At 34.3% G+C, this 24535-nt stretch overlaps 2 protein-coding genes and 2 pseudogenes across 6 annotated transcripts; 2 read left to right on the plus strand and 2 right to left on the minus strand.

Moving 5' to 3' along the window:
- Positions 1–2845: 2845 nt before the first annotated feature.
- Positions 2846–6842, minus strand: LOC104717999 (uncharacterized). Of its 2 annotated transcripts, none has more exons than XR_015568264.1 (14): positions 6352–6842; positions 5646–6072; positions 5411–5533; positions 4791–5322; positions 4641–4681; positions 4489–4557; positions 4270–4398; positions 4115–4193; positions 3922–4020; positions 3763–3831; positions 3625–3674; positions 3417–3498; positions 3229–3323; positions 2846–3134 (listed from the first exon to the last, which is right to left on the minus strand). XR_015568264.1 is itself a non-coding variant. In XM_010435646.3 (14 exons), the coding sequence occupies exons 1-14, from the start codon at positions 6690–6692 to the stop codon at positions 3038–3040; spliced, it is 2205 nt and encodes a 734-aa protein (XP_010433948.2). In that variant the 5' UTR covers positions 6693–6842; the 3' UTR covers positions 2846–3037. The 2 variants fall into 2 exon arrangements, 1 of the variants encoding a protein (XP_010433948.2); XM_010435646.3 differs by having other exon boundaries at positions 4298–4398.
- A 903-nt stretch (positions 6843–7745) lies between these two features.
- LOC104718000 (Ubiquitin-like superfamily protein) lies at positions 7746–11399 on the plus strand. Of its 2 annotated transcripts, XM_010435648.3 has the most exons (10): positions 7868–8119; positions 8658–8719; positions 8792–9206; positions 9323–9519; positions 9622–9871; positions 9991–10164; positions 10333–10476; positions 10770–10913; positions 11006–11062; positions 11152–11399. In XM_010435648.3, the coding sequence occupies exons 1-10, from the start codon at positions 8036–8038 to the stop codon at positions 11257–11259; spliced, it is 1635 nt and encodes a 544-aa protein (XP_010433950.2). In that variant the 5' UTR covers positions 7868–8035; the 3' UTR covers positions 11260–11399. The 2 variants fall into 2 exon arrangements, with proteins under 2 accessions (XP_019086825.2, XP_010433950.2); XM_019231280.2 differs by having other exon boundaries at positions 7746–8119; positions 8658–9206.
- A 1082-nt stretch (positions 11400–12481) lies between these two features.
- On the minus strand, positions 12482–14254 carry LOC104718001 (protein DETOXIFICATION 49 pseudogene; annotated as a pseudogene). The gene has a single exon (XR_015568181.1). The product of XR_015568181.1 is annotated as a protein DETOXIFICATION 49 pseudogene (transcript).
- A 5108-nt stretch (positions 14255–19362) lies between these two features.
- On the plus strand, positions 19363–21826 carry LOC104718002 (uncharacterized; annotated as a pseudogene). Its single transcript, XR_015568190.1, has 4 exons — positions 19363–20113; positions 20370–20464; positions 20768–20864; positions 21292–21826. The product of XR_015568190.1 is annotated as an uncharacterized LOC104718002 (transcript).
- The last annotated feature ends 2709 nt before the right edge of the window (positions 21827–24535 follow it).

Below are 24535 nucleotides of genomic sequence, written 5' to 3' on the forward strand. Positions count from 1 at the left end.
CTCTCTCGTCGCTCTAGTTTTTTTTTGGAAATTTTATTTTGTGGATTTTTAATACTTATGAATGATCATATGTATACACATTTTTCAAAAGTACAAAGAAACACAAATTTAACCAATAAGAACAAAGAACTTGGATCCAACTAGTTAAGAATCATGTTTTAATCCAACTTTCACTTTTTGGTATGGAGTTCGTATGGAGGTTTTAAAGAGTAAAGAGAAAAAATCGGACTAATAGTACAATTTCCATAGTACGCAGTTTTTTTTTAATTACAGACCAATATGGAGTTTTATAGTATGGAGTAGTGCATACTAGTCTAGAATTATGAATGGTGAATTTACTGCGGATTAGTCTGACTTTAGTCCGGTCCGGAGCAGACTAGACAACCATTGACAGCCATAGTGGGAGTAATATTTTAAATGCCTAAAATATGGTAATTATATTGCAAATCATCTTGGACTTGCACTAATTGTTACAGATTTCTTGACATGCAGTTGACTAATTACAAGACATTAAGACAATTAGGATACTAAGTTGAGTTGTAAAATATATCATACGTTTCATGTCGATAAGAAAAAACACTGTTAAGAAAGATAAATCTCATAGTATGTATATAACGAATCCCATGGTTCACGTGTATGGCTTCAGAGAATCTAACTCGTAGTCGTAAAAAGGAAAACAAGAATTGGACCGACAATTAATCCGCACTGGAATCTTCGGTATGTCTCAAGACTCCATGCAATGAGAAAAAGACAGGACAAAGACTGAGAGAGATGGAAGAAGACATACAGACGAAACGGCCGTTGCGATTTAGCCATGTGTCATATACAAGTACAAAATGTGGAGGGCCACATGAATTTTCTTAGTAGAGTCGTATATAGTAGTCGACTACGAGTGGACGGTGGTTCTTCTTCAGCTTTCTACGGATTTTGTTGACCTTGGTCAACGTCTTATCGTGTGTGAACTCGTTCGTACCGTGTCTCTTCGCGTTCTGTCTCTAAATTTAATACTAGTCAAAAATTATCAGCGGGAATTATTGTTTCCTATCAAAACAACATTTTTGTTGGCAAGTAGTATATTTGATGTTATTGTAATATTGCAAGAGATTTGGATAGGAATTAGGAACTAATTTAACGAATACAATGATTTATTAACAAGATTAGGTGCACCTAATAACAAATCTAATGACTAATAAGAAACATCCAATTTACGAGTGAGATTGCAAAATTAAAAAAAAAAATGAAAGTCATTTGATAAGATTAGTTTCGTGAGTTGTTGCGATCACACACGTTCACGCCATGCGGGACATTTTTAATTTAGTTTATTCTTCTCTACTTTCGTTTGTTTTAGTGGAATTAGACTTTTCTTCAGTTTGTCCAAAAAAAAAAGAAAAAAAGACTTTTCTTCAGTAAGAGAAATTTCAAAACTAACTATCTAAACTGAACTAGAATCAGTATTCAGTAATAAGCCTAAAAAGAGGAATCCTTTACTGATCGATAAAAAAGCATTGCAAGCATCACAAATTAGTACTGAGTTTAGTCATGTTTTCTGTTAAGTCAACACTGGCATCATTTCTTATCATGAGCATCAAATCCTTCTTAATCAATATCATGAAAAGGTAAAAGATTCCATCTACGAAACTGTAACCTACTCTATTTTTGTTTCTTTTATTCGATAATTTTTATTTTAAGAACAAAAATATGTATTGGGTCAAAACAAAAATATGTACATATATGACTAACAACAAATACATCCCATATAAATATCTGAAAATAAATTATAATGATGTTCAGAAGAACATGTCATATAAAATTACTTTCCCACTTTTTTTTATAGCGACTTCTACAATGACTTCTTCTGCTATCAGCCTATCACTATATTACGATCCCCTAAAAGATACCTCTTGGTAAAATGGACACGGTCATCAATCAATGAATTACACATAATAGAAAGATGGGATCCTAGAAAGATAAAGATGTCTCTATTGTGAAATGTTACAACATCGAAATACATACAAGGCAAACAACAAAAAAAGTCTCAAAAAGTTTGTTTGTCTAGAGGTCACAAGCATGTATTGTAAACTAAATATTACTACTATGTAGCTCGATGTGATTTGTTCTGACCAAACCAGACAAGCAGACAATTATCTTCAACCCCCAAAAATTTCTTCCTTTCAATACTTCTTCTCTTCACGCACATGCATGCACATACTCGGTATAATATACCCATCTACATCTATGTATCCTTTTAATTTCTTTTAATAAATCAATTATGTAACTGCGTCTATATCAAGATCCCGAATAGAAAGAATTAAAAGTTTAAAAAAAATATTGTAGTATTTAGGCTTCTGACTCTTTAATATTAGGTGCTGAGAAGCTACAGACGACGCAGTGATGGGAAGCTGTAATGAGAGAATAAAAAAGCGAAAAGAAGCAAAGCTACGAATTGTCACTACTCAGTCACCTTACCCCTTGCTTCCATTTTCTGCTCTCTTCTCTACCCCATAAAAAGAAACCAACTACAATACAATTCACTACAAGACACCAAATCTCTCTGTTTTTCTCCTTATTCTCTTTTTCATCCCTTTTGTTTTATAAATTACATTTGGGTCCTCCTCTGTCTGCACTTCATTCCCCATTTTCACGAATCAGGACTAAAATAAAAACCGAACCGAAGTTCTCAAACCGATAGCATACGAAGTTTTATTGCAAAGAATTGAACCAAACTTTTACCACTAATCGGAAAACAAGGTTCTATTTCTGTAGACATTCCAAACCAGAATAGAACACACTAGCCTAACTCTAATTAACTAATTAGTAACGGGTATGTATGTTACTTTGATTCAGCTTTTTGCTTTCTTTCTTTCTTTTTTTTCATATATTGAAAATATATAGTAGTTTGGTATAATACAATGAAACATTTGTATAGTAAGTGATCAGGACGATGCTTTCTTTTTCTTCACGTCCTTGCTTTGAAAACTTTTTCTTTTTTTGACAATTATGCTTTGTAAACTTTAAAAACCATGAACCATTACCTTCTTCAATCGTCGTCTTCTTGCGCACCCGACCCAGGTTTGCGGAAGAGGCTCATCATCTGACTAATCAATTCCTCAAACGAAGGTCGCTTTGCTGGATCACTGTTCCAAAAATAGAGAACAAAGATTATATATACGTCCCTCCAAAGTTTTGAGGGTGTATTTGATGAAAACAATTTATACATATCAGTCTTACGTTTGCCAACAATCCTGTATTATGGATGCGATCCGGGGATTTAATCCTTCAGGTAAGTCTAATCGTCGATCCATGAACCCGACTACTCCAACAACCTAATTAAAAGTTGATATAGTATTACAATCTTAAGATTACAACAAATATCATGATTAAGCTATACTCTCCTAATGACATCATTCCAGAGGTACCTGAATAGAGTTTAGACGGTCCCATGGTATTAAAGTAGTCATTAGCTCCCATAAGATCACTCCAAAGCTGAACACATCACACCTATTACAAGTTACAACGAAAGTATTGAGTTTCTTTCTAGTCCAAGGATATGTTCAAGTTATCAAATAATATAGTCAAAAAGAGAACAGGAAAGGGTTTAATATGTTCATATTATATCAAACGTACTTCTCATTTGAAGGTTCACTTCTGAGAACTTCAGGAGCCATCCACTGCGGCTGCACTTAGAAAAAAAATGATTAGTAACAGAAATCCAAGAATGTTTTGTGGATTAAAAAGCCAGAGATGGCATTTATGAAACATTACAGTTCCTTTCCCCGATTTAGTACTCAAGAAGGTTGCGTTCTTCCACTTTGACAACCCAAAGTCTCCAACCTAGGGAAGAGAGAGTTGTAAGTACATGCAGTGATAAACTCAGTTTACAAGTATCATGAATGCAACTTGAGTTAACTGAAGCCTTTGTACTTTGACATTCCAGTTTCTGTCCACGAGTAGATTGGACGATTTCAAGTCTCTATGTACTATTGGTGGATTTCTGCGATGTAAGTAATTCATTCCCCTAGCCTGCAACAACAATAGGGAACCCGAACTTGCTCAGCCTTTCATATGTTTTTCTTTCATTGTGAGGGAGGTGGTCTTTGGAAGATCAGAGTCTTACAACATCAAGGGCCATTCTTAGACGACGTTTCTTGTCCAATGGCTGATTCGAACTATGTAGTATTTTGAAGAGACTCCCTCTAATCACCAAAACCGGAAGGAAAAAAATGAACACAGGGTAATTTATACAACACACTCGATAATAAGTAACACTACCTCCAGATCCCTAGGTCAATGATCTGACCTTGGCATATACTCCATGACTATGGCAGATTTTTCTTCTGTGCAAACCGCTCCCATAAATAATAGCACATTCGGATGTCTCAGTTTCTTCATAATGTTGATCTGGTGATATTGATCCCAACTGATTTATTTTGTCTGGCACAGATTATTTCTCTAAACACTTGCATAGCAGAGGGAAGTAAATATGCGTACCTCCTTTTTGCACTCCGTCAATGTCATCGCATTGTAATCACCCTCGAAGTATACCTTAATAGCAACATCCTGATCCAGATAGATTGGACTACTTAATTACACATCTGCACTGATACAGGAACCATTTTTGAATCACATAACAAAAAACTTACTGATCCATTCCAAACTCCACGATGAACCGCAGCAAATGAACCTGTGATGTAACACATCATCGATTTAAACATACAAGACAAAGATCTGTATTGAATTTTGCATATCTAAACCGTGAAAATGAGTACAAGACTCTGGTAAACGAAATGCACCTCTCCCGACCTCCTCCCCAAGTTGTAAATCTTCCCATCGTATCTCACATGACGAATCAGTAACGAATCTACTATTCCCTTGGTTGGCAGGACTTTGTTGCTTATTGATGCTGACTCCAAGAATTGGCAAGGGATCGCCGCTAGGACGAGTATTCCAAGCATCTTCTATCTCACCATTTAGGTCCGACATTTTTGTTCCCCGCATGCCAGACACCAAACCACTCTCTAGTCCTCTGGGAGGTTTCCTTTGTCCCAGATTCCCAATATACTGAAAGCGGTCTCCATTATGTATCACATCATTGAAACCCTCATCTCCATTCCCATAGACATCTGAAAATCTAATTTCAGCCCTTTTTGGTTTTCCATTGCCATTGTCTCTGAAAGCCGTATATGTTACTGCATTAGAAGCCTTAGAACTAGCTCCACTGCCACAGGCTGACTTATTTATACCATTTCCTAAGATAGGCTCATTATCTTCATTTCCTTGGTTGCCAGTAATCTTTCTTTGCAGCTTCCCCAAAAACTTATCCGCCTACACTATTATATATGTAGATTCAGAATCATTGTACTAAGAAATTCTAATGAGAAGTGTCCTGTTTAAGTAGACAACAAAGACTTACCAGTGAACCATACTTCTCGAAAGTTGTGGACGCAACAACCGGGGCATTTTCATCTCGGCTCCTAGAATTCTGATTTGCATTGACAGAATCATCTTCATTTCTCTGTGGTCGAAGCTTCGACGCCTGCTTGGTTTGTGCACAAAACAGCGAAACAAACAATCATTCATCTTGCACAGGACTTTTGTTTTTAAAAGGGACAAAAAAAAACTTCGAACACTCGGGATGCGAGATTTACCAGGTTTGAAACAGTTGATGAATACTGTGGGACAACTGGAACCTGTGGTGGTGCAGCAATCTGAGCCCTGGGAAGGTGCCATTGGTGCTTTCTCGAATTTGATTGCTGTCTATTACTATGTGATTGTTGCTGATGCTCGTTACTTAGTGGATGCATCCTATTGAAAAGCGTCGCATCACTCGAGACAGTAACAACACCAACGAGCTCATCATTTTCATAAACCGGGCTTTTAGTCACCAACGCCATGAATAGTTCACCAGTTTTCTTCTGAAACGGAAACTGACCGGTCCAAGTCTCTCCACGGCAAACCCTGTTCCTGATACCCGTAAGGGAATTACGGTATTCTTCGGTTACAAGCACATCAATCGTTCTGTAGCCAACAACTTCCTCAGCATACCAGTGGTAAAGATTCTCAGCAGAACGACTCCTAAAATAACAAAAAAAAAAAAAAAAAAAAATTCTCTTCACTCAGAAACACATAATATATTACCAGTTGCATAAACAAAGAATCACTAATTATAACTTTGTTAAACTGCTTAATCTACAGAACCTTCACTTGTAAAACTCACTAAATAAACTAAATTCATCAGATAGAGCGGATCATAGAAGGCAAATCAATGGAACAGTACACTCCTCCCTGATTTAAGCAAAAGCATCTACAAAACACCATAGATGAACACTACACCGAATAAGTTATCAGTCTCACCAGAAAGTAATTTCTCCAGACGCGGCAGATGTTACATGAATCGCGTGACCCATCGAATCCATCAAAGTCCGATACGCACTATCAGCGAAATAGAATCCTGAAACTGCTCTCTCCCAAGTCGCCGTCGGATTATCCCAGGAATCCGCCGGCTCAGCATCAGCCTCCGCATCCGCCTCAGCCTCCGTTTCCAATTCCGCCGCAGGTTCCTTACCGGTTCGACTCTCCTCCTGAAGCAACAAGTCATCAACATCCTCTCTCAATCTCGCTTGGCTCGTCTCCATTCTCTGACACCACTCCACCAGAACCTGGTAGAGACTCGATTCCGAGTTGTTCCCGGCCATCGTACTCGCCGGAGAATTGGTTTGAGCAGTCGCATCAAGATCCGACTCTGGTAAAATCCACAAATTAAATTATGAATTTAAAATAGACGAAGACAATGTTGTGTATCACATTTGTTTATTAATTTTTTATATTTTTTTTAATTACTTAGTGACGTTATAATTAACAAACCCCAGCTAATAACGAAACACTCCGACGCATTCAACTTGTGCCACGTGTCCTTAAGCGTATGAGCTGCTGACACTTGTGGAGTTGCCGATGTAAGGGAAGATTTGAATTTCGAGGATAGACGAAATTGTCAGGATTTAAAAGTGGTGATTGACGATATTAACCTTGATGACAGCTTTAAATTACGTTACACCCTTTCTTGTTGCCGCCGCCACTACCTAAAAAATATCAAAAGGGACCTTGACATGTGTAATTTGATTTCATTGATCGATATTGGCCTTTCTAGTGTATTTTACATTCACAGTGTCTCTAACTAAAAAAGTTCAAGTCGAAATAACAAATCAATTCTAGATTAAAAAAAAAAATCAATTATTAATAGTCTTCAAATCATTGTAGAATAGTATATTTACATGTAGTCAACTGGATTTGTTTCAGTTTAATCTAAACACTTGCTTGTTCTTGGAACACAAATTGAAATAGCCAAGCGAAATGACCACAATTCTACAAACTCCCAAAAAAAAGAGCATGATCATCATGAGCTAGTTTCTGATTATGGGTTTTATAAGATAAGATTTTTTGTTGGGCCTAAAGCCCTTTTACGTTGTAAGCCTTTTTTTTTTTTGGGCAAACGTTTTAAGGCTTATTATATTTCCATATATTTACCGCAATTGACAAAAATATGTGGTAACAAAACTGTAAATAAGCATCAGGTAAGAAATTTACAATATTGAACCCAATATATTATTAAAGAAAAAATCTCAAAAAAAGATATATAAACTATTTTCAATCAAATTAATTTTTGATTTTTTTTTGTTTTTGTAAAGATTGGGATTACCCCAAACCTAAATATTATCTTAAATAGGGGAATATCCTGATTCCTGAACCGTACAGCGAAGAAAATCTACAAAAAGAATAAAAATTAAATTAAAAATAAAATCTAAACCCAAAAAAAACAAAAAGTAAAAAAAAAAAAGAATAAGGAAAAGAACCTAAAAAAGGGCTTTAAACTCTGAGAGTCGCCGATCCAATTCTTTCTTCATCATCTTCTTCTTCCACACTGCAATTTATTTAGGAATTACATAAACATTATTAACTCTTTACCTCCTCCTTCACTCCAGCTTTTCAAACACGCAAATCTTCTCTACGACGATACTTCCTCTCTCAAGGTTTCTCTTTAATGGCGACACCCACTCAGGAAGCAATCGACACCTTTATGAGCATCACCGGCGCTTCCAATGCCGTCGCCGTTCGGAAGCTCGAGGTGATTCGTTTACACTTTTCTTCTTCTTCCTTCTTCTATTGTTTAGAATTTTTCTTTTCTTTTTGGGGTAACTTTAGGTTTTGATCATCAAAATTCCTTTTTTTTTTTCTAAAAATGTTCTCTTTTGAAGTTGATTTTGTTGAAATTTAGGTCATCCGATGATCGGATTAAGTTTTTTGTTAGGAGGGTTTCTGTTGTTTCATTGCTCTGTGTAGCTTATCGATTTTGGTATTTGTTCATTGATATCTAAAACAAGTCTGTTGCCTACGCATTGTGAAATTATGTGGTTTAAGTAGGGAAAAGTTTTGTTCTTTTTTGTTTTTGTTTTTAGGGTTGTTGAATATGCTGAGGGGTTTAAGTTGATTGTTGAAGTTTCAAACTTCTCAGAACTCATTCTTGTGTACAGTTTCGTTTGGGTTTAGAACTTGTTTATTGGGTGCTTTATGCCATTCTATAGTCTCTGTAATACTTGTAGCTATTGTTTTGGTGTAGCTAATACTTAGTGTTTGCTTAAACTTACATGCTTTCTTTGTTGCAGGAATATCGTGGGAATCTCAATAGAGCTGTGAATGCATACTATAATCACGGACATCAAAATTCATATGCCCTTCCCACTCTTTTATCATCTTTGCTTAGACATGTGTGTGACTCGTTCTTACCATCTTTGTGCAGACTATATGAAAACCCAGCTAATATCCCTGAGGGTGATGCAATGGATATAGATGGTGATGTGACTCCAGCCCTCTCAGAAGCTAGAACCACTGTCCCCTTCCCGCGCCGGGATCCTCCGATGCCACCTCATCCAAGGGGGGTCAGGCAGATACCTATAGAGGTTAAGGACAGCAGTGTGCCATCAGGTCGATCTAATGATGCTCCTTCTATTGAGGATGTGACCCAGACATCTCGAGCTCATAGTCCAGCTCCCCAAGAGGCAGTCATCTTAGATGATGATAGTCAGTCTGCTTCAACCGGACAAAGTAGGCGTGCTATACCTGTTGGTTCTGCACAAAATAGTTTGCAAGGTTACAGTGACATTGAAGAAGAATTGATTCGAGCTGCTATTGAGGCCTCAAAAATGGAGACTGGGGTAAGGTTTACTTAGATAATGGAAAGTATTTAAACTTGAGAATTAGGCGTAGCCTGCTCGTTTTCTGTTTACCTTGAAGTCACAAGATTTATTCAGTGGTTTCTATTGTTATATAGGTACCAAGGAATCAGTCGCCTGAAAATGAACAGTCTCGCATGGAAGATGATGATAACGCAGCAAAACCTGTCACAGTGCAGTCAGCAGAGGAAGAAGTGTTGCGCAGTGAAGGTTGGAAGGCTTCATCCTCAGAAAGAGAAGCCTCTGAAGTTTTTTCTATTCCAGGACAGCAGGGTACCCGAGCCTCAAATGGAAGGTTAGTTTGTTCTGTTTTGTTTTGTAACACCTTTTGTAGTCCATCAGTTTGTCTTCTGTTTTTCCTAGAAAATGTCCCATGAAATTGTTTTTACATGTGTAGACTCGCAGCACCTAGCTCACTGTCTGAGGATGATGACGATGATGATGATGATGATTACGATGATGATGGTGATGATGACGACGATGACGATGATTATGACCCTGATTATGTTGACGAGGAACTCATTGAACCCCGTGTTAGGCACAGACCAAGACGTGCGGTTTCTGGATCTCGGGCCCCACTTAATGATGATCTTCCCCAAGATGCAATTATTCATTCACCTGATGCTGGCAATGGTTTTCCTTCTGAGGTAGTGAAGCATATATGTTTGGTTCCTATATTTATTAATCAGATTACCTTTACTTTCAAGTAAGAATCCTAGAGTAATCAGTGGCTGAGCTATTACTCTTATTACATGTTTGGTTTAAGTGGGGAGGCATTTCGTCTGAGGAACATGATGAAGCTGTCATGCTAGAGGCTGCCATGTTTGGAAGCATTCCGAATAGTGAATATCGTGTTCCTTATGCACCATCTTATCCGCGAAGGACACAGCGTCCACCCTCACCGTCATTGACAGCTCAAAGGTTGATTCGAGAACAGCAGGTTAGAAATATTTTTTTGTTTCTTTCCTCCTCCAAAGTTGTTTGGAGAATACTTTTTATTTGATCTATCCTTGTGACAGAATAGAAGTAATGGGCAAAGAGTTTCACTCTTTTAGGTTTTCGAAGGGATTGATAAGTTTTTTCTTTGTTGAAATCTGAACTCATGTAGGACGATGCGTATCTTGCATCGCTGGAAGCTGACAGGGTAAAGGCTGAGGCTCGTCGATTGGCAGAAGAAGCTGCTAGAGTAGAAGCTCTTGAAGAAGCAAAGAGAAAGGAGGAAGAAGCTTGCAGGAAGGTGGAAGAGGAACAGGTGCGCTTCTGGTTATACATGAGTCTCTCTAATCCTGTGTGTGAACAGGTTATCCCGAATGTTATGTTTTGAGTGGTTACCAAGATCCTGCACTTGGATGGAGAATGAGTACCCAAACCACCACATAAACCTTTGGAACCAAGAAAATGGATGTCTATACTTTCTTGCATTTACGAAAAAATAGTTAGAACTAGCCTCGCTACTAGGTTTAAAGTCTCATAGGTACTAAGCTGTATGCGGTATTTGGATGAGTTTCTTCAGATTCTTGAAAAGCCAATTTTTTATATTTCTAGGAGCTGGAGAGGCAATTAGTTACCAAGGAAGCGTCTCTGCCTCAGGAGCCACCAGCAGGCGAAGAGAATGCTATTACACTTCAAGTCAGACTGCCAGATGGCACCCGCCATGGCCGCCGGTTCCTTAAATCCGACAAACTCCAAGTGAGCATCCCAAAAGCAGCTTCATTTATCGTCAGACAATATGAAAAACCTTATATGTAACCTACTAAGCATGTCTTCTTTCTCATATGCAGTCACTTTTCGACTTTATGGACATCTGTAGAGTTGTGAAGCCCAACACTTACAGGCTGGTAAGTGGTTTGTGCCATAAAATGGTAATGTACATTCAATTTTTCGTTGGAGACTTCTTAGTTGGTAATGTTTGTGTGATCAAAAACAGGTAAGGCCTTTTCCACGGCACGCTTTTGGCGATGGGGAATGCTCATCGACTCTAAACGATGTAGGTTTAACGAGCAAACAAGAAGCATTGTTCTTGGAGCTGATCTAAAATGGGTATTCTATTGGGGTCGATATAACTTATTCTTTAGGTCTCTTCTTATTTTTCTTCATAGAAGTTGTTACTCTTATTGTTTTATTGAATATTGAATCCGAGGCTGGCTTTTATAGGAAAGGTTTCTTTTTCGCCAATATTCATCTTCGAATTCGTTGGCTTTTGTTGGATGTGATATTCCCTCTTTACATCTATTAGTATTGTGGTTGTGGTGGATATCAAATTTACCAAATTAGCAAATAGATATAATATTCAAAGCTAAAGTTTTGGAATTATAGAACTTTAGAAGTCAGTGTCTTAGAAGATTAAAATATAAATGTAGACAAAATAATTGAAGGGAGAAAACAAGAAAATAAGAGGTGATGGAGGATGAAGGACATTAGAAGCTATGGTTATATAAAAGCAAGTTGGGACAGTTGAGGGAAAATATATATTTGATGTTAGTGGCAAGTTCATAACAAATTCTCCTTCGTTCATGCTTCATCTTATGGGCCTTTTTTGTTCCTTACCACCACACCATGAGTTTGTTACATTTTTAGTAGTCTATAAAAAAAAGTTCAAATTTACACCATGAGTTTGTTATAACCAAGTGGTCGTAAAATTTGTAATTCAGATTTGACTTCTAAAGTTTTATTGTCAAAAAAAAAGGTTCTAAAGTTGTATTATACTATATTATACATTTATACTTAATCCAACTCGTGGGAAACCAAAGAAAAAAAAAGTGGACTGAAACAATGAAACGAGTCGGGTAAACGGGTTAGTCGGCGTTGTTAGTGGAAGAAACAAGAAAACGAAGGAGACGACAAAGAGACCGAGTCGTCCACGGCGTCGGCTGTCGCAAACGACGACCATAGCTTTTCTCGCCGTCGCCGTCAAAAAAAGTTACACAACCTCCTTACTTACACACGCGCTTTATCACGTAAACGTCACACGCGTACATAGGAGGACCACTTAAAACATGCATGTATATTATTATTCTCTTGCATAAGAATTTCCCGGCAACGAAACCAACTTCTATCTTGTCCTTTAATTGCTTAACCAGATTCATATACTTTATATAACAACTCAAACCACTTGAAAAGGATAGTTTTATGTTTTACATTCAATTTTAAAAGTCATTCTCATGACAACAAATTCACTCTCATGATTTCTTTTTCTTTTTTAAAAAAAAATGGACAGGATACTTAATACTATTAATTATTAAAGCTTTTTACAATCAAATCAAACAACCTTTGTAACATTCATTACTTGAAATCAAATATATCTCACAAATCAAATGTTTCATCCTAAAATAATCAATTAGAAGAGTTTAGTGTACAATGAAACGAATCTCGTTAGATGCCAATAAATCAAAATATGGAGAGAGACAAGGTTTTTAAAACACATTCAAATGCCTATAATTCCCACTTTCTTCTATATCCAAAGAATCCAACAAAAACGGGGTCGTGTTCCCATCGTCTTCACCATCACATGATCTAGTCATGAGCTCTTTTGCTCTTTGAACTTCGACTTCCCAATCAGTCCTAGCCATTACCAACAACATAGAAACCAGGCATGATCCTTGCGCTGCAAACAGACCGAGCCACAGTCCCTTGAAGTCAAACCCACTAAAGAAACTTAACCATATAGCCACTGGCATTCCCACAAAGTAGAAACAACACAAGTTTATGTTTGCTCCTAACTTAGGTCTCGCACTTCCTCTCAACACTCCACAAACTGTGGTCTGAGGGCAGTTCCCTAGCTCGCAAAGCCCGATGATCGGTAAAACCATAGAAGTCAACTTCACAATCTCTTCCTCATCCGTGAACAATCTAGCCCAGCAATTCCTCACCATGAAAGCGAAAAACATGGCGAATAAACCTAAACCTAGGCTTAAACCTAGTCCTGTTCTCGCGGCTATTCTCGCTTTATCAGGCTGGTTCGCACCTAGTTCGTTCCCAACACGTGTCGAAACGCTAACACTAAGAGAAGAAGGGAAAATGTAGATCAAAGCTGTGGTTTGGATCAAGATTCCCATAGATGCCACAGTTGCTTGCGGGTTAAGTAACAGTCCACATAGAAGAATCATGATTTCGTACCACCACCATTCTAGACAAATCGAGACACAGCTAGGGATTGCTAAATTCATTAGAGATCTCCATCCTTTAAAACAATCCATCGAAAACCCTCCCCAAGTCTTGTCGTAAACACCAGAAACCACAATATAGATGATCAGAAACCCTAGGAGATTGACATTAGTCCAGATTGCTCCCAAAGCGACTCCTTTAAGTCCGAGACTAAGGGAAGAAACGAGAAGGTAGTTGATTGGAATGTGGAGCAATACGGCGAAGAAAGCAGAGTAAGTAAGAGGAAGAGTGATCGATTGAGATCGGAGGTAGATACGGATAGGGTGTAAAAAAGATTGGAGAATCAGATCAGGGAGAGAGAAGAGGATAAAGATCTCAGCTTGGTTCGAGATTTCTTCGTCTTGTCCGAAGAACAAAAGGATCTTTTTGATGTTGAGCCAGAGGAGAGAGATGGGAAGAGAACAGAGGAGAAGCAAAAGTGTGGTTCTTTGCAAAGCAAGGCCTAAAAGTTTGAATCTTTTGGCGCCAAAGGCTTGAACACAGATGGGTTCCATGCCAATAGAAAGACCGGAGAGTAGAGAGTAGCCCGTGATGTTGGCAAAGCCGAGTGCGAGCGAGCCGCCCGAGAGAGCAGAGAGATCGTTGAGACGGCCGAGGAAGAGCATTGAGATCATTGAACGAGAGTAGAGAAGTAAACCTGTTAAGATCATTGGGAGAGATATTTTGGCGATTGATTTGGCTTCTTGAATCAAAGAGGAGAGATGATTCGGGTTTGGATTCGGATCTTGTCGGTGATCTGTATGGTTCTTGATGATCGAAGGAGCTGCCATGATTACAGGTTTGAGAGAGAGAGAGGACAGAGAAAGAGAGAGAGGATGATGATGATGATGAAGAAGAAGAAGGTATTGTTGATGTGTGAAAGGTGTGTTATAAGTTTGAATTTAAGTGACTAATTATGCTTTATTGGGAATGAGAGATGTTATTTTGACTAAAGATATTAAGTCTTAATTACAACATAACAATTTTGGCGGTTTTTGACTAGCCATTATGTCATTTCTTCTTATGACTCCGTCTTCATCCTCCTACTACTACCGAGAAGACACTATTTTATTTTTATCATTTGTGGAAATTGGAATTACAAAAACTAAAAAAGTTTCCAAGAAAATACGATTTTTTCAGATGTCTATTTGGAATAACATGCAAATTTACGTTTTGGATTTCCAGGGGAAATTTCCCTTGTAAATTTTTTTTGGAAATTTTGTATATAAATTTATATATTGTTAGTGATACATTACAAGTTAACAACTAAGCTGATATAGAAATGAGACGTTTTTTGGGGTTTCTATTTTTAAATAAAAAAACCAGTGTAACAAATTGACTCGTGTCGTTATCTTCCTCACTTTTAATAGTATTGAATTTTACTATTAAAAGGATTCTTCTAGGTGCCACAAAAAAAAAAAAAACAAGAAATTGTTTTGTAAAACTTACGTAATTTTTACAGAACCTCAATTAATTGATTAACTGGGCTCAAAGTAGTAGTAGGCTAATAGGGAACACATGGACACAGATCATACTGATACATATACCAAAATGGCGATTAGTTGGCTTCTTGGATCGGTAAGATCACCACGAATTGAATTGGTTGGACACAATTTGATATAAAATATGTGATATTATTAAATAAAAATTCCATTTTGTTCGAGTCTTTGACCAATAATGTATAAGAAATCTCCTTATTATTCTGTATAATATATTAATATGATACAACTTTGTCCCATTCTATTTTTGTAAATTCAAATAATAAATTAAGCACCTGTAGAGAGATTGATATCAAGTTGTTTCGAAACTAAGATTTAAAATTTCTAGACCCTTTATTTATATTAAAAATTCGGAAGATGTTGATGCTTGCAAATTGCAATAAAGTGAGAAATTATATGGAATATACCTATTTAATACAAATTATAAATTGCAAAATAATTATTGGACCACCCTATTCATATAGTCGAGGGGAAAATTATAGTTTGGCAAAAAGAGAAAGGCTTACTTTCATAATTAGTTTCAATTGAATATTTTTTATGAAGTGTTTATATATATTTGGAATAAGAATTTATTGTTTCTGCATAAATATAATACGAGGTCACATGCTTCACCTCTATAGAATGTGGACCATTAATATATAGCTTAAGTTGAGGGATGATGGGATATAATAATAACATTATCTTATCACGAGCTATGTCGATCGTTTATTATATTATAATAAAGAATTCACAACTGTAAATAGAAATAGAGAGTATATGAAATACAAACAATAATTAAAAAAAATAAATATAAATGATATTACAAAATTACACATTGTATATGATATTTTTAGAGATTTTAGATTTGGATTTTCTGAATGATTAGGATTTTCTGATCAAAAAGATACAATCAGTTTTATAGGAGAGTTTCGCTTTGTAAATCTATAAATGACCCGTATACCAACAAAAGAGAATTAATTATTATTATTATTTATATCAAGAACTGAGTTTTCTTTTAGAGTAATTTTTTTTTGTCCAGTACTATTAAACCTATAAAGTTAATAACGAATCACAAATTAGATCAAATTATGTTTTATTGATAACATAAATTCCAAGAATTTAAGAATGTACTGTATTTTGATGATATCAAATATTATTCAAAATCATGTGAATATTTATTTTTCTCTTCCTTTTCTGTGCAAAATACTTAAACTTGGGTTAAGGTAATCTTAAAAAGAAAATATAAGGTTAAGGTTATCTAGGAATCTAATAGAGTACAGTTAGATAGATTGTTTTCGTTAACAATTAAATTGTGTTCCTAATTCTCATCACCCTGTCAATGTTTGATTGTATTTTTCCTGTAATCAGTATAACACAAATATTTAATGGTTGTTTATCCATATACATTAATCTAGAAACAATACCTTCATATGATCTTAAACAAGAATATCTTGTGAGACAAAAGATGTCATAGAGTCAAAAATGTTCAAAAATCTATAATATCCTTGGCATGGAATGAATCAACACCATAAAGAGATCTTAAGTAATAGGAGGAATCCTAATCGTCTAATTTATGCATTCTTTATGCATGTAGCTTTTAACTAAACAAACCTTGTGTCCTGTCGCTTTTGGTGACTTTGGTTTATGAGATAAACCATTATCCGATATACACTTAATGTCTAAATATATTAAGAAGTTGTCGTGGGATCTATGACATTAATCATCGTATTATCTTATAAAAATTGTTTACACGCTCATGCTTTAGTAGTTACTTCTTCTAAGTCTTAAGTTTACAAACATTGAAACATTCCTCTCTAATGGGTATCATTTGCTTTTGAAATATATTTTGTTAAATTTGGATTGTATCCAACATATTTAAGATTTAAACCAAACAGAAAAAAGAGAGTTATCATTTTGATAGGACTGTAACACCATCGTTACTCATCGTTGCTTCCTCAAATTTTCTTATTAAAAATTAATAAAAAAATACATAAGGGAGAGAGAAAGGAAGTAACAGCTGCTTTAAGTTGCTCTGTATAGCAACGTTTCTCCAACATTTCTCATACCTTTTATACATATGTCAATTTTTCATTAGTTATATATTAAATTTTCTTTTTTGTTTTTGGAGCAACTGTGAATCCGTACTCTGCTAATGATGCTCTTACTTTCTTTAGTCTTATACTCTTATTAAGATCAAGTTCTGTTGGAATCGTTTGTACGAAGTGTATTGTCATGACTCATGACTTTTATGAGTTTTTTCTTTATTTCATGACTCTTAATACAAAAGAGAAAATAACGTTCTGATGCCAAGGGATGCGAATACAAAAGCCCAGTAATAAAGCCCAACATATATCTATCTTCCACCAATTTACATTTTTTTTTTGTCATCAATTAACTTAGCTCCAAAATTCCACCTTTAAAAATTTGGAAAGAAAAAAAAAAACTCATACTGAATCAGTGAATCTCTGTATTATTTTATACAAAAATAGTTTATGAGAAACCAAACAATAAAACTCATATCTGTTCTTTATGCGAAAGTGCAAAATGCACCTATGATCTGTGTAGGAAAAAAAAAAGAAAAAAAAAAACTTATTTCCTGTAATACATATGAACTTATAACCGAAATATGTATAGTTTGTTAATATTAAAATTTTACTTGAATCCTCTAATTTTTGTTATTTTACCATATACGGTTTTTTAATATATAGACCTAGCACGAAATTAGTTATCTGAAATACCGGACTATATTACAAAATTACTTCATCATACGATCTCAAATTCGAACTCTAATGAGGTGATTAAGTCATGGTTTCTCAAATTCGAGCTCTAGCTTTAACCTTCGTCCGAATAAACTATGCGTTAAAGATATGAAAACAAATGTTATAAAGTATATAAGGAAGAGTCGGTTGCATCGTTGCAGTGTCGAAGCTGTTAGGAGAGATCTATAGACTATAAGTCTAAAGTATAATAATAAAATTACATTATTCGACTAAAACAGCAATTTGTTTCTTTTAAAAGTACAGTTAAATCTGAAAGACGTGCACACGTGGTGGTGGCGTTAATGATGATTGGGCAAAATCTGCATGGAAGCCGCAAGAATCTCGTCCACTGTCTTTTATTTACGAGGTCAACTTGAGGTCTTTATTCCCCTCTTAAACCCATAATAAGTATCATAACCCACCCATAAGGCCATAAACAAAAAACTAACTTTACTTATAAATTTGTGAAAAGCGATATTCTTATTTCGTAAATTTTAAAAATTTCACTTGTTGCAGTTTATTACTAGTAGAAGATTATGTTCCCATTAGTTATATGGAGTGAAGTACATAACATTGACATTTATACATAGTTTTATATGTGGAGACCAAATGGTTTGTTTTAAAAATAAATCTATCTTTTCAAACGTAGCATTCAATGTACATTTAAATCCAACATGATTTACTCGATTTCTTGTCTGTCGTTTTCATTTTTGAAAATTTATATTGATGATTTTTCACATATACTACTATATATGTATATTTATATAACTGTGAGTTTAAAAAAGAAAAGAGACTACAAAACTACAAAAAAAAAAAGACACCGTTTATATAATTGTATTGTTAATACTGTTAAGCTGTACTTCAATAATTTTGTGATTATTAAACATCTAAAAACATTTTCCCCATACGGGACACCTCATACCAAATCGATAATATGTGTGTAATCTTATGACAATCGTAATAACTGATCCTCTATAGTCACGTCCCTACCACATCTTTGTTTTTTTAGCATATATTTTCGTAATTACGTACGTACAAACATATCTATCCCTATAGATAAAATCATCTATATTAACATTTTTGAAGTACATTTTGTTTTATGTTCTTTAAGTTTTAATTATTTAAATTTTTTTAACAATATTAACCCCTTAAGAAACTTAAATACTAAACTTTCTTAAATTGACTAACATTTGTTACATTTATTGCTATAAAATCTTAACAACATCTATGCATTCCAATTTTTCTAAAAAAAACTATATCCATTAAAGTTTTAACTCATTAAATATCTAAAACTATTTTTATGGATGCTAGAATCTCTCAAATTTTAAATGATATACAACAGATTTTCTATAACATTTATAAATTTCCTAAACTGAAAATCCAATATATATATATATATATATATTTTTGAAGTAATATATATATACAAACAGTTATAATTAATAATTTTAATGTTTTATCCTGATAAAATTATAATACTTTAAGAATAATTGTATCATCCTCTTAAATATAAAAAAATATTAAAAATTAAAAATAGATAATTTTATTACTAAATTAAATATCGCTAAAATCAAACATCATTATAAATAAAATTAAATAATTGTTCCCTCCCGTGGTATACCACGGGTTAAATCTTAGTAAATGTATAAAACTTTAATTTCCCCTATAGCTGTTACATATATTTTTTTTTGTATATTTAATACTGTATCCTCCCAAAAATTAAATACAGTATCTGACCTCTGTCAACTATTCAAAATCCACAAAGAAGCTTATTTATTTCCCTAACTCTTTATCTATCAATCTCACTCATCACTCATATCCTCAGATTCACATACTCTTCGATTGCTTCCTTCTCCAATGGCATCGATCAGTTCTTCCTCCGATCATCACCTTCCGGTGAGCAGAAGACGGTTAAAGCCATTGATATTACGAGATTACCTCCTCGAAGATCTCAGTTCATGCTCATCCAACGGCTTCAAATCATTCCCTCGTATCCTCAACGCTGAGGTCAAACGTTCAAGAACCTTTCACCACAGTCCTCGTCTTACCTGCGGGTTAGCGTTTAGTCACGCCGTTCATAAAGCTTCGACGGCGTTACTCACCGCCGTTAAACTCTTGCCGTTCCCTTCCTCCGTTAAGTCTCCAACTCGGACGAGAGATAACAAGAAAGTGCTTTTCTCAAGAAGCTTCTGGAGGATCAAACGTTCGCGACGTGAGCTCAAAGTCGACGGAGAGAACAAACAAGAAACGGATGATCGTGAAAAGGAGATCCAACGGTGGAGAATATTCGCTGATTTTCTCCAAGAGAGTCAAGAATATCAACCGTACGGATTCGTTTTCTGGTGAGGCGACATTGTCAAACGACGCCGTCGGTGACTCGTTAAGTTTTAGTAGCGAGAACTCGGAGGTCGGGACTCACTCATCATCAGGCGAAGTAGTAGTTATTATGAGTGGGGATTGTGTAGGGTCACATGTCAGTGACGGATCGTCTCTCCACGACAACACAGAGGTTAGTTAGTTAACAAACTTTCAATTTTTATTATTTTGCTTGTCCAATGATCATCCGCCACGTCATTTTTCTCAATGCACCAACTATTTAGTATCACAACTTATTGCAAGAGCTAACAATTAAGTGAACTAAGTTGAACTTAACATTATGATGTTGGGTTAGGTTTATTGAAAGTTGACGGTTCGTACGTGAGTCACGTGTGTGTGTGGTAGGAGGGACTTATTATAAATTTTGGAATGTGAGCGATGTAATCGAGAGCTCTCTGATTCTTCTTGGTGGCTTCGAAAGCGGATTCTACGGATGATATGATATCACTCAATTCCCAACGTCAATTTTGGTCCATTTATATTCGTAATCTATTAATCTCTCACACTGATTATACTACAATTTAAGTTTCGGAATTAGTACCGATAGTATAATTATATAAATATGGGAAAATGTGGAGAGAATGTATAATGTTGTTGTTGTTGTCATGAAGTGGGTTAACTCGTCGATTTCCTAGATTTTGTTTTGCCAGCTTGGTACAACTTTAAAATTTAGTAATCTAAACTCGTACACGATTTAATACACAGTTGACCTCTCGTTTATACGAGGAAATTCTCTTCCATATACTAATATTGTCTATTGTATTAATTTAATGAGTGTAAATTGTAGGAATGCGTGAACAAAGAAAAAGAACAACTCAGTCCAATATCGATCTTAGAATGCTCATTTGAAGATGATGCTATCTCTCCTCCTTCGCATCACAAGGGTAAAGTCACTGATTATATCCTTACGTTCTTTGAATATTCGCTAATCGATGTAGGGACATTACTTTGTAAACTTGTACTGTCTATACAATATATAGGTTTTATTTACGTTTACAAGTTATACTATATTTGTTTTTTTTCTTTCTCTTATAGATATTTACCATTTTTAGCGTCTTTTCTTTTCTTTTTTTTTTCTTAAAAAGGAAATTTTCAAACACACACGTGTGAAACCGTAATAAGATATGACAGTGTTGTTTACGTTTACTATTTTTGATTCAAGTTCGATCAAAATATCAATTAAAATATTTTATGTGTTTTGAAATTTAGATAAAGATTGCAATATGTTTATTTGGAAGCATTTTTTTTTTTTTTTGATAAATCCTACCAGCTGATCCGATGAACTAAACTTTTATAAATTGACATTTACAGAAAGAGATGAGAAGACGAAAAACGAGAGAAAAAGCAGAAGATTTCTGAGTTTGGTACGACTTCAGCCTGTGGATTTACAGAAATGCATAGAGCAATACGTGGGAACACAAGGTTACAACTCTGATCACATTATTAAAACCGAAGAAGATCAATCCGAAATCCGAGCAAACCGTATGTTTGCTCTACTGAAGTCTAGAACTATCGAGGAACAAAACCATTTACTGGCATCTCATGTATTAGACAATGTGATGCTAGATTTTTTCAAAGAAAAAGGGAATAATGAGACAAGAGACGAGGACAAGTTGGTGGATATAGTTGAAGAATGGGTGACGAAGAGACAAGAAGAAGAATATAATATGTTTACGAGTTGGGAAGTGAGAGAGAATAGAGAGATCTATGTAAAAGAAATGAAATGGGGTTGTATCAATGAAGATGGGAGAGAGTATGTGGTTGAAGAGCTGGAGAATGGTTTCGTCAGTTCCTTGATTGACGAACTTATTCTTGAATTATAGTTGTAAAACTAATTTTTTTGTCACATGTTCGTTATGGTAAATTCATCACCAAACTATATGTATTACTAAATTTATGGTATATATATATATATATATATATATATATATATATATATATATCTTTTGGTTGTCTTAGTGAATGGTTTGAACTTTAAAAAGAAAAAAAAAAGAGAGCTATAAGCTTCTTAAGGCGTCCACCTAAGCTTTAAAACTACCAATAGTGATTAGACACCTCACTAATTAACATTTTTTTAAAATTTCTAGAATTTTATTTATTAAGAATTATTTTAAACAACTATATCAGGATATAACATGTCATTCATTAACATTATTTAAATTTCCAGAATTTTTAGAAAAAGGAAAAATTTTAAATTTATGGAAATAAAAAAACTATGTACAATATCTCACATCGGCTAGAAAATTTTTAGACAATGGTTCAGAACCAGTATCAATAAGATTAATATGCTTCCAACAACGAATGAGCAGGAAAGCTTGATTTATCAAACGTCCAAGTTTAAAGTTTTATTCGGTTTGATCCGGTTTTTATTGGATCAAATTAAAACTTTAAAAAGTTTCAAAAAATATATTATAATATTTAAAATTTTTAAAAGTTTAAATATTATAAATATTGAAACTTTTAAAAGTTCTTAGCTTTTAAAAAGTTTTTAAATATTATAATTTTTAAATTTTAAAAGTTTAAAATATTATAAATATTGAAACTTTTTAAAAGGTTCAAATTTTATATTTCGAAACCTTTATAAATATTCATGTAATACAAAAATTATCTTATTTATCTACGTTTGTGCTTTTTATTTCTTATGAGCTGTAAAATATATTTTTGTGTATGATTTTATAGATGAGTTGATATTCTTTCATTAACTTTTTATTTTTTTATCTTATTTTTTATTTTTATGAGAAAATAAATAATTTTAATCTTGGAGTTTGATGGGTTAACAAGTTGTGTGGTAGTCTTAAAAAATGTTTTTCATTGGAAGAACGTGAAGAAGTTGACGAGGAAGAAGAAGAAAAATAGTATAACAAAGAACCAGACGGTAAAAGTAACAATGACAATTACCAAAAAAATTGACATTGAAAATGAAAAGAAAGAATATGAAGAATAAGAAAACATTGAATAAAAAAACATGAAAATATAGGTGGTAGCGATCAATTAAATATGAAAACGAGTTAAATTCATGATGATAAAATTCTTTCGTTTTTTTGGTGGTCAAAGAAATGGTTTAGAATATGTGAGGTCATCAGTTTGATTCGCCTCGCCTCGACGTCGAGTTAAATTCATAATTTTTTTTATCATATTTGATTTTATAATACAACTGATTTTTATATTTTTAAAAATTATGTATATGAAATTTAATATTTTTCCTTAATAATAATTTAATTTTTTTATAAGAGAATATTTTATTATCGTCATCAATCATATATAATTTTCATCAAAATATATCAAATAAACCATGCATAGGGTGGGTTCAAAACCTAGTAGTTCAAAAAGATAATAATTAATCACGACGTTAATGTAGAAACGTTCCAAATAATCTTAGCTTACATAATATACACCCATTAAGTAAGATGGGCCTAAATATACCTATTGTTGAGCTTTAACAACTTTGGTTTTGGTGATGAATTGCGATTGTATGTAAGTGAGTGTTGCGATCGTTGAACAGCAGTTTTCACTTTTCAGGATGGTCTCGGTTGGTAAACTACCAATATAGTATTATGGATGTTATGGCCCGTCGGAATTCTAAATCGCTATTTGCCATTTCAGTAGTTGTGGCAAGTAGATATAGTTTAGATCCATGTATAGACCGAGTGTACCATTAAGGCATTAAGTAACTGAATTGTAGTTTTAGTTAGGAACTTAATTAGTACAAACTACAACGTATGCAATACCCGAGAAAATTTGATTCGTTCGATCGAATGCTTCGTGAATGGTTTTGGTTCGTATGTACGTTGATTGTGGTATATATTATACTATTATTATTCTCAGGGCGCGAACGTTCTAAATAATTGATGGGGAGAGATAGACACTTAACCGAATGAAAGCAATTTAGATATTTGAAAAATTGTTTACTAGTAATTTATAAGAATTTAACAATAATGCATTTGTCGCACTTAACAAATATCACGACATATCACCTATCATGGCATTTTTAATCAGACATATGACAAAAATAATTTGGTAATCTTGTGTGTGTGCGTGTGTGTCTATTACACTTACACATCTATAATATTTTCAAATTAATGCTTATTTTATCATACAAAGTTGAATATGTTGAATATCAACAAGACGTATGATAGAATTATAATCTACTAAATTTAAGAAAAATGTGTATAAGTTGATATATAAAAAAACTATACTTTAAAACATATTAGTAGTGAAATAAAGATATTATCACCTAGTTATTGCTATGGTAAAATATTTGAATTTAAGCATATATATAATAAATTTAACAAGCGTACCTATTCTACTATGCCTACCCTATTAAATTTAGGCATGGTATGAAGAGCCATAATTAATGTTTAAAACCAAATAACTGTAACTTAGAAATCTTTAGTATAGATAGAGTTAATATTTTTTTAAAAAAGATAATCTTATTCCATAATTATGGAAAGAAGGAGACAGGAGTGTAATTGGACCTGTCTTCGGTTTGGTAAGATTCCGGTGCGCGGTACAAAATGGCCGAAGATAGACCCACACCATTTTGACCGTACGTCAT

The sequence above is a fragment of the Camelina sativa genome, chromosome 10 (assembly GCF_030686135.1).
Source record: "Camelina sativa cultivar CO46 ecotype springtype chromosome 10, ASM3068613v1".
NCBI lineage: Eukaryota > Viridiplantae > Streptophyta > Magnoliopsida > Brassicales > Brassicaceae > Camelina > Camelina sativa.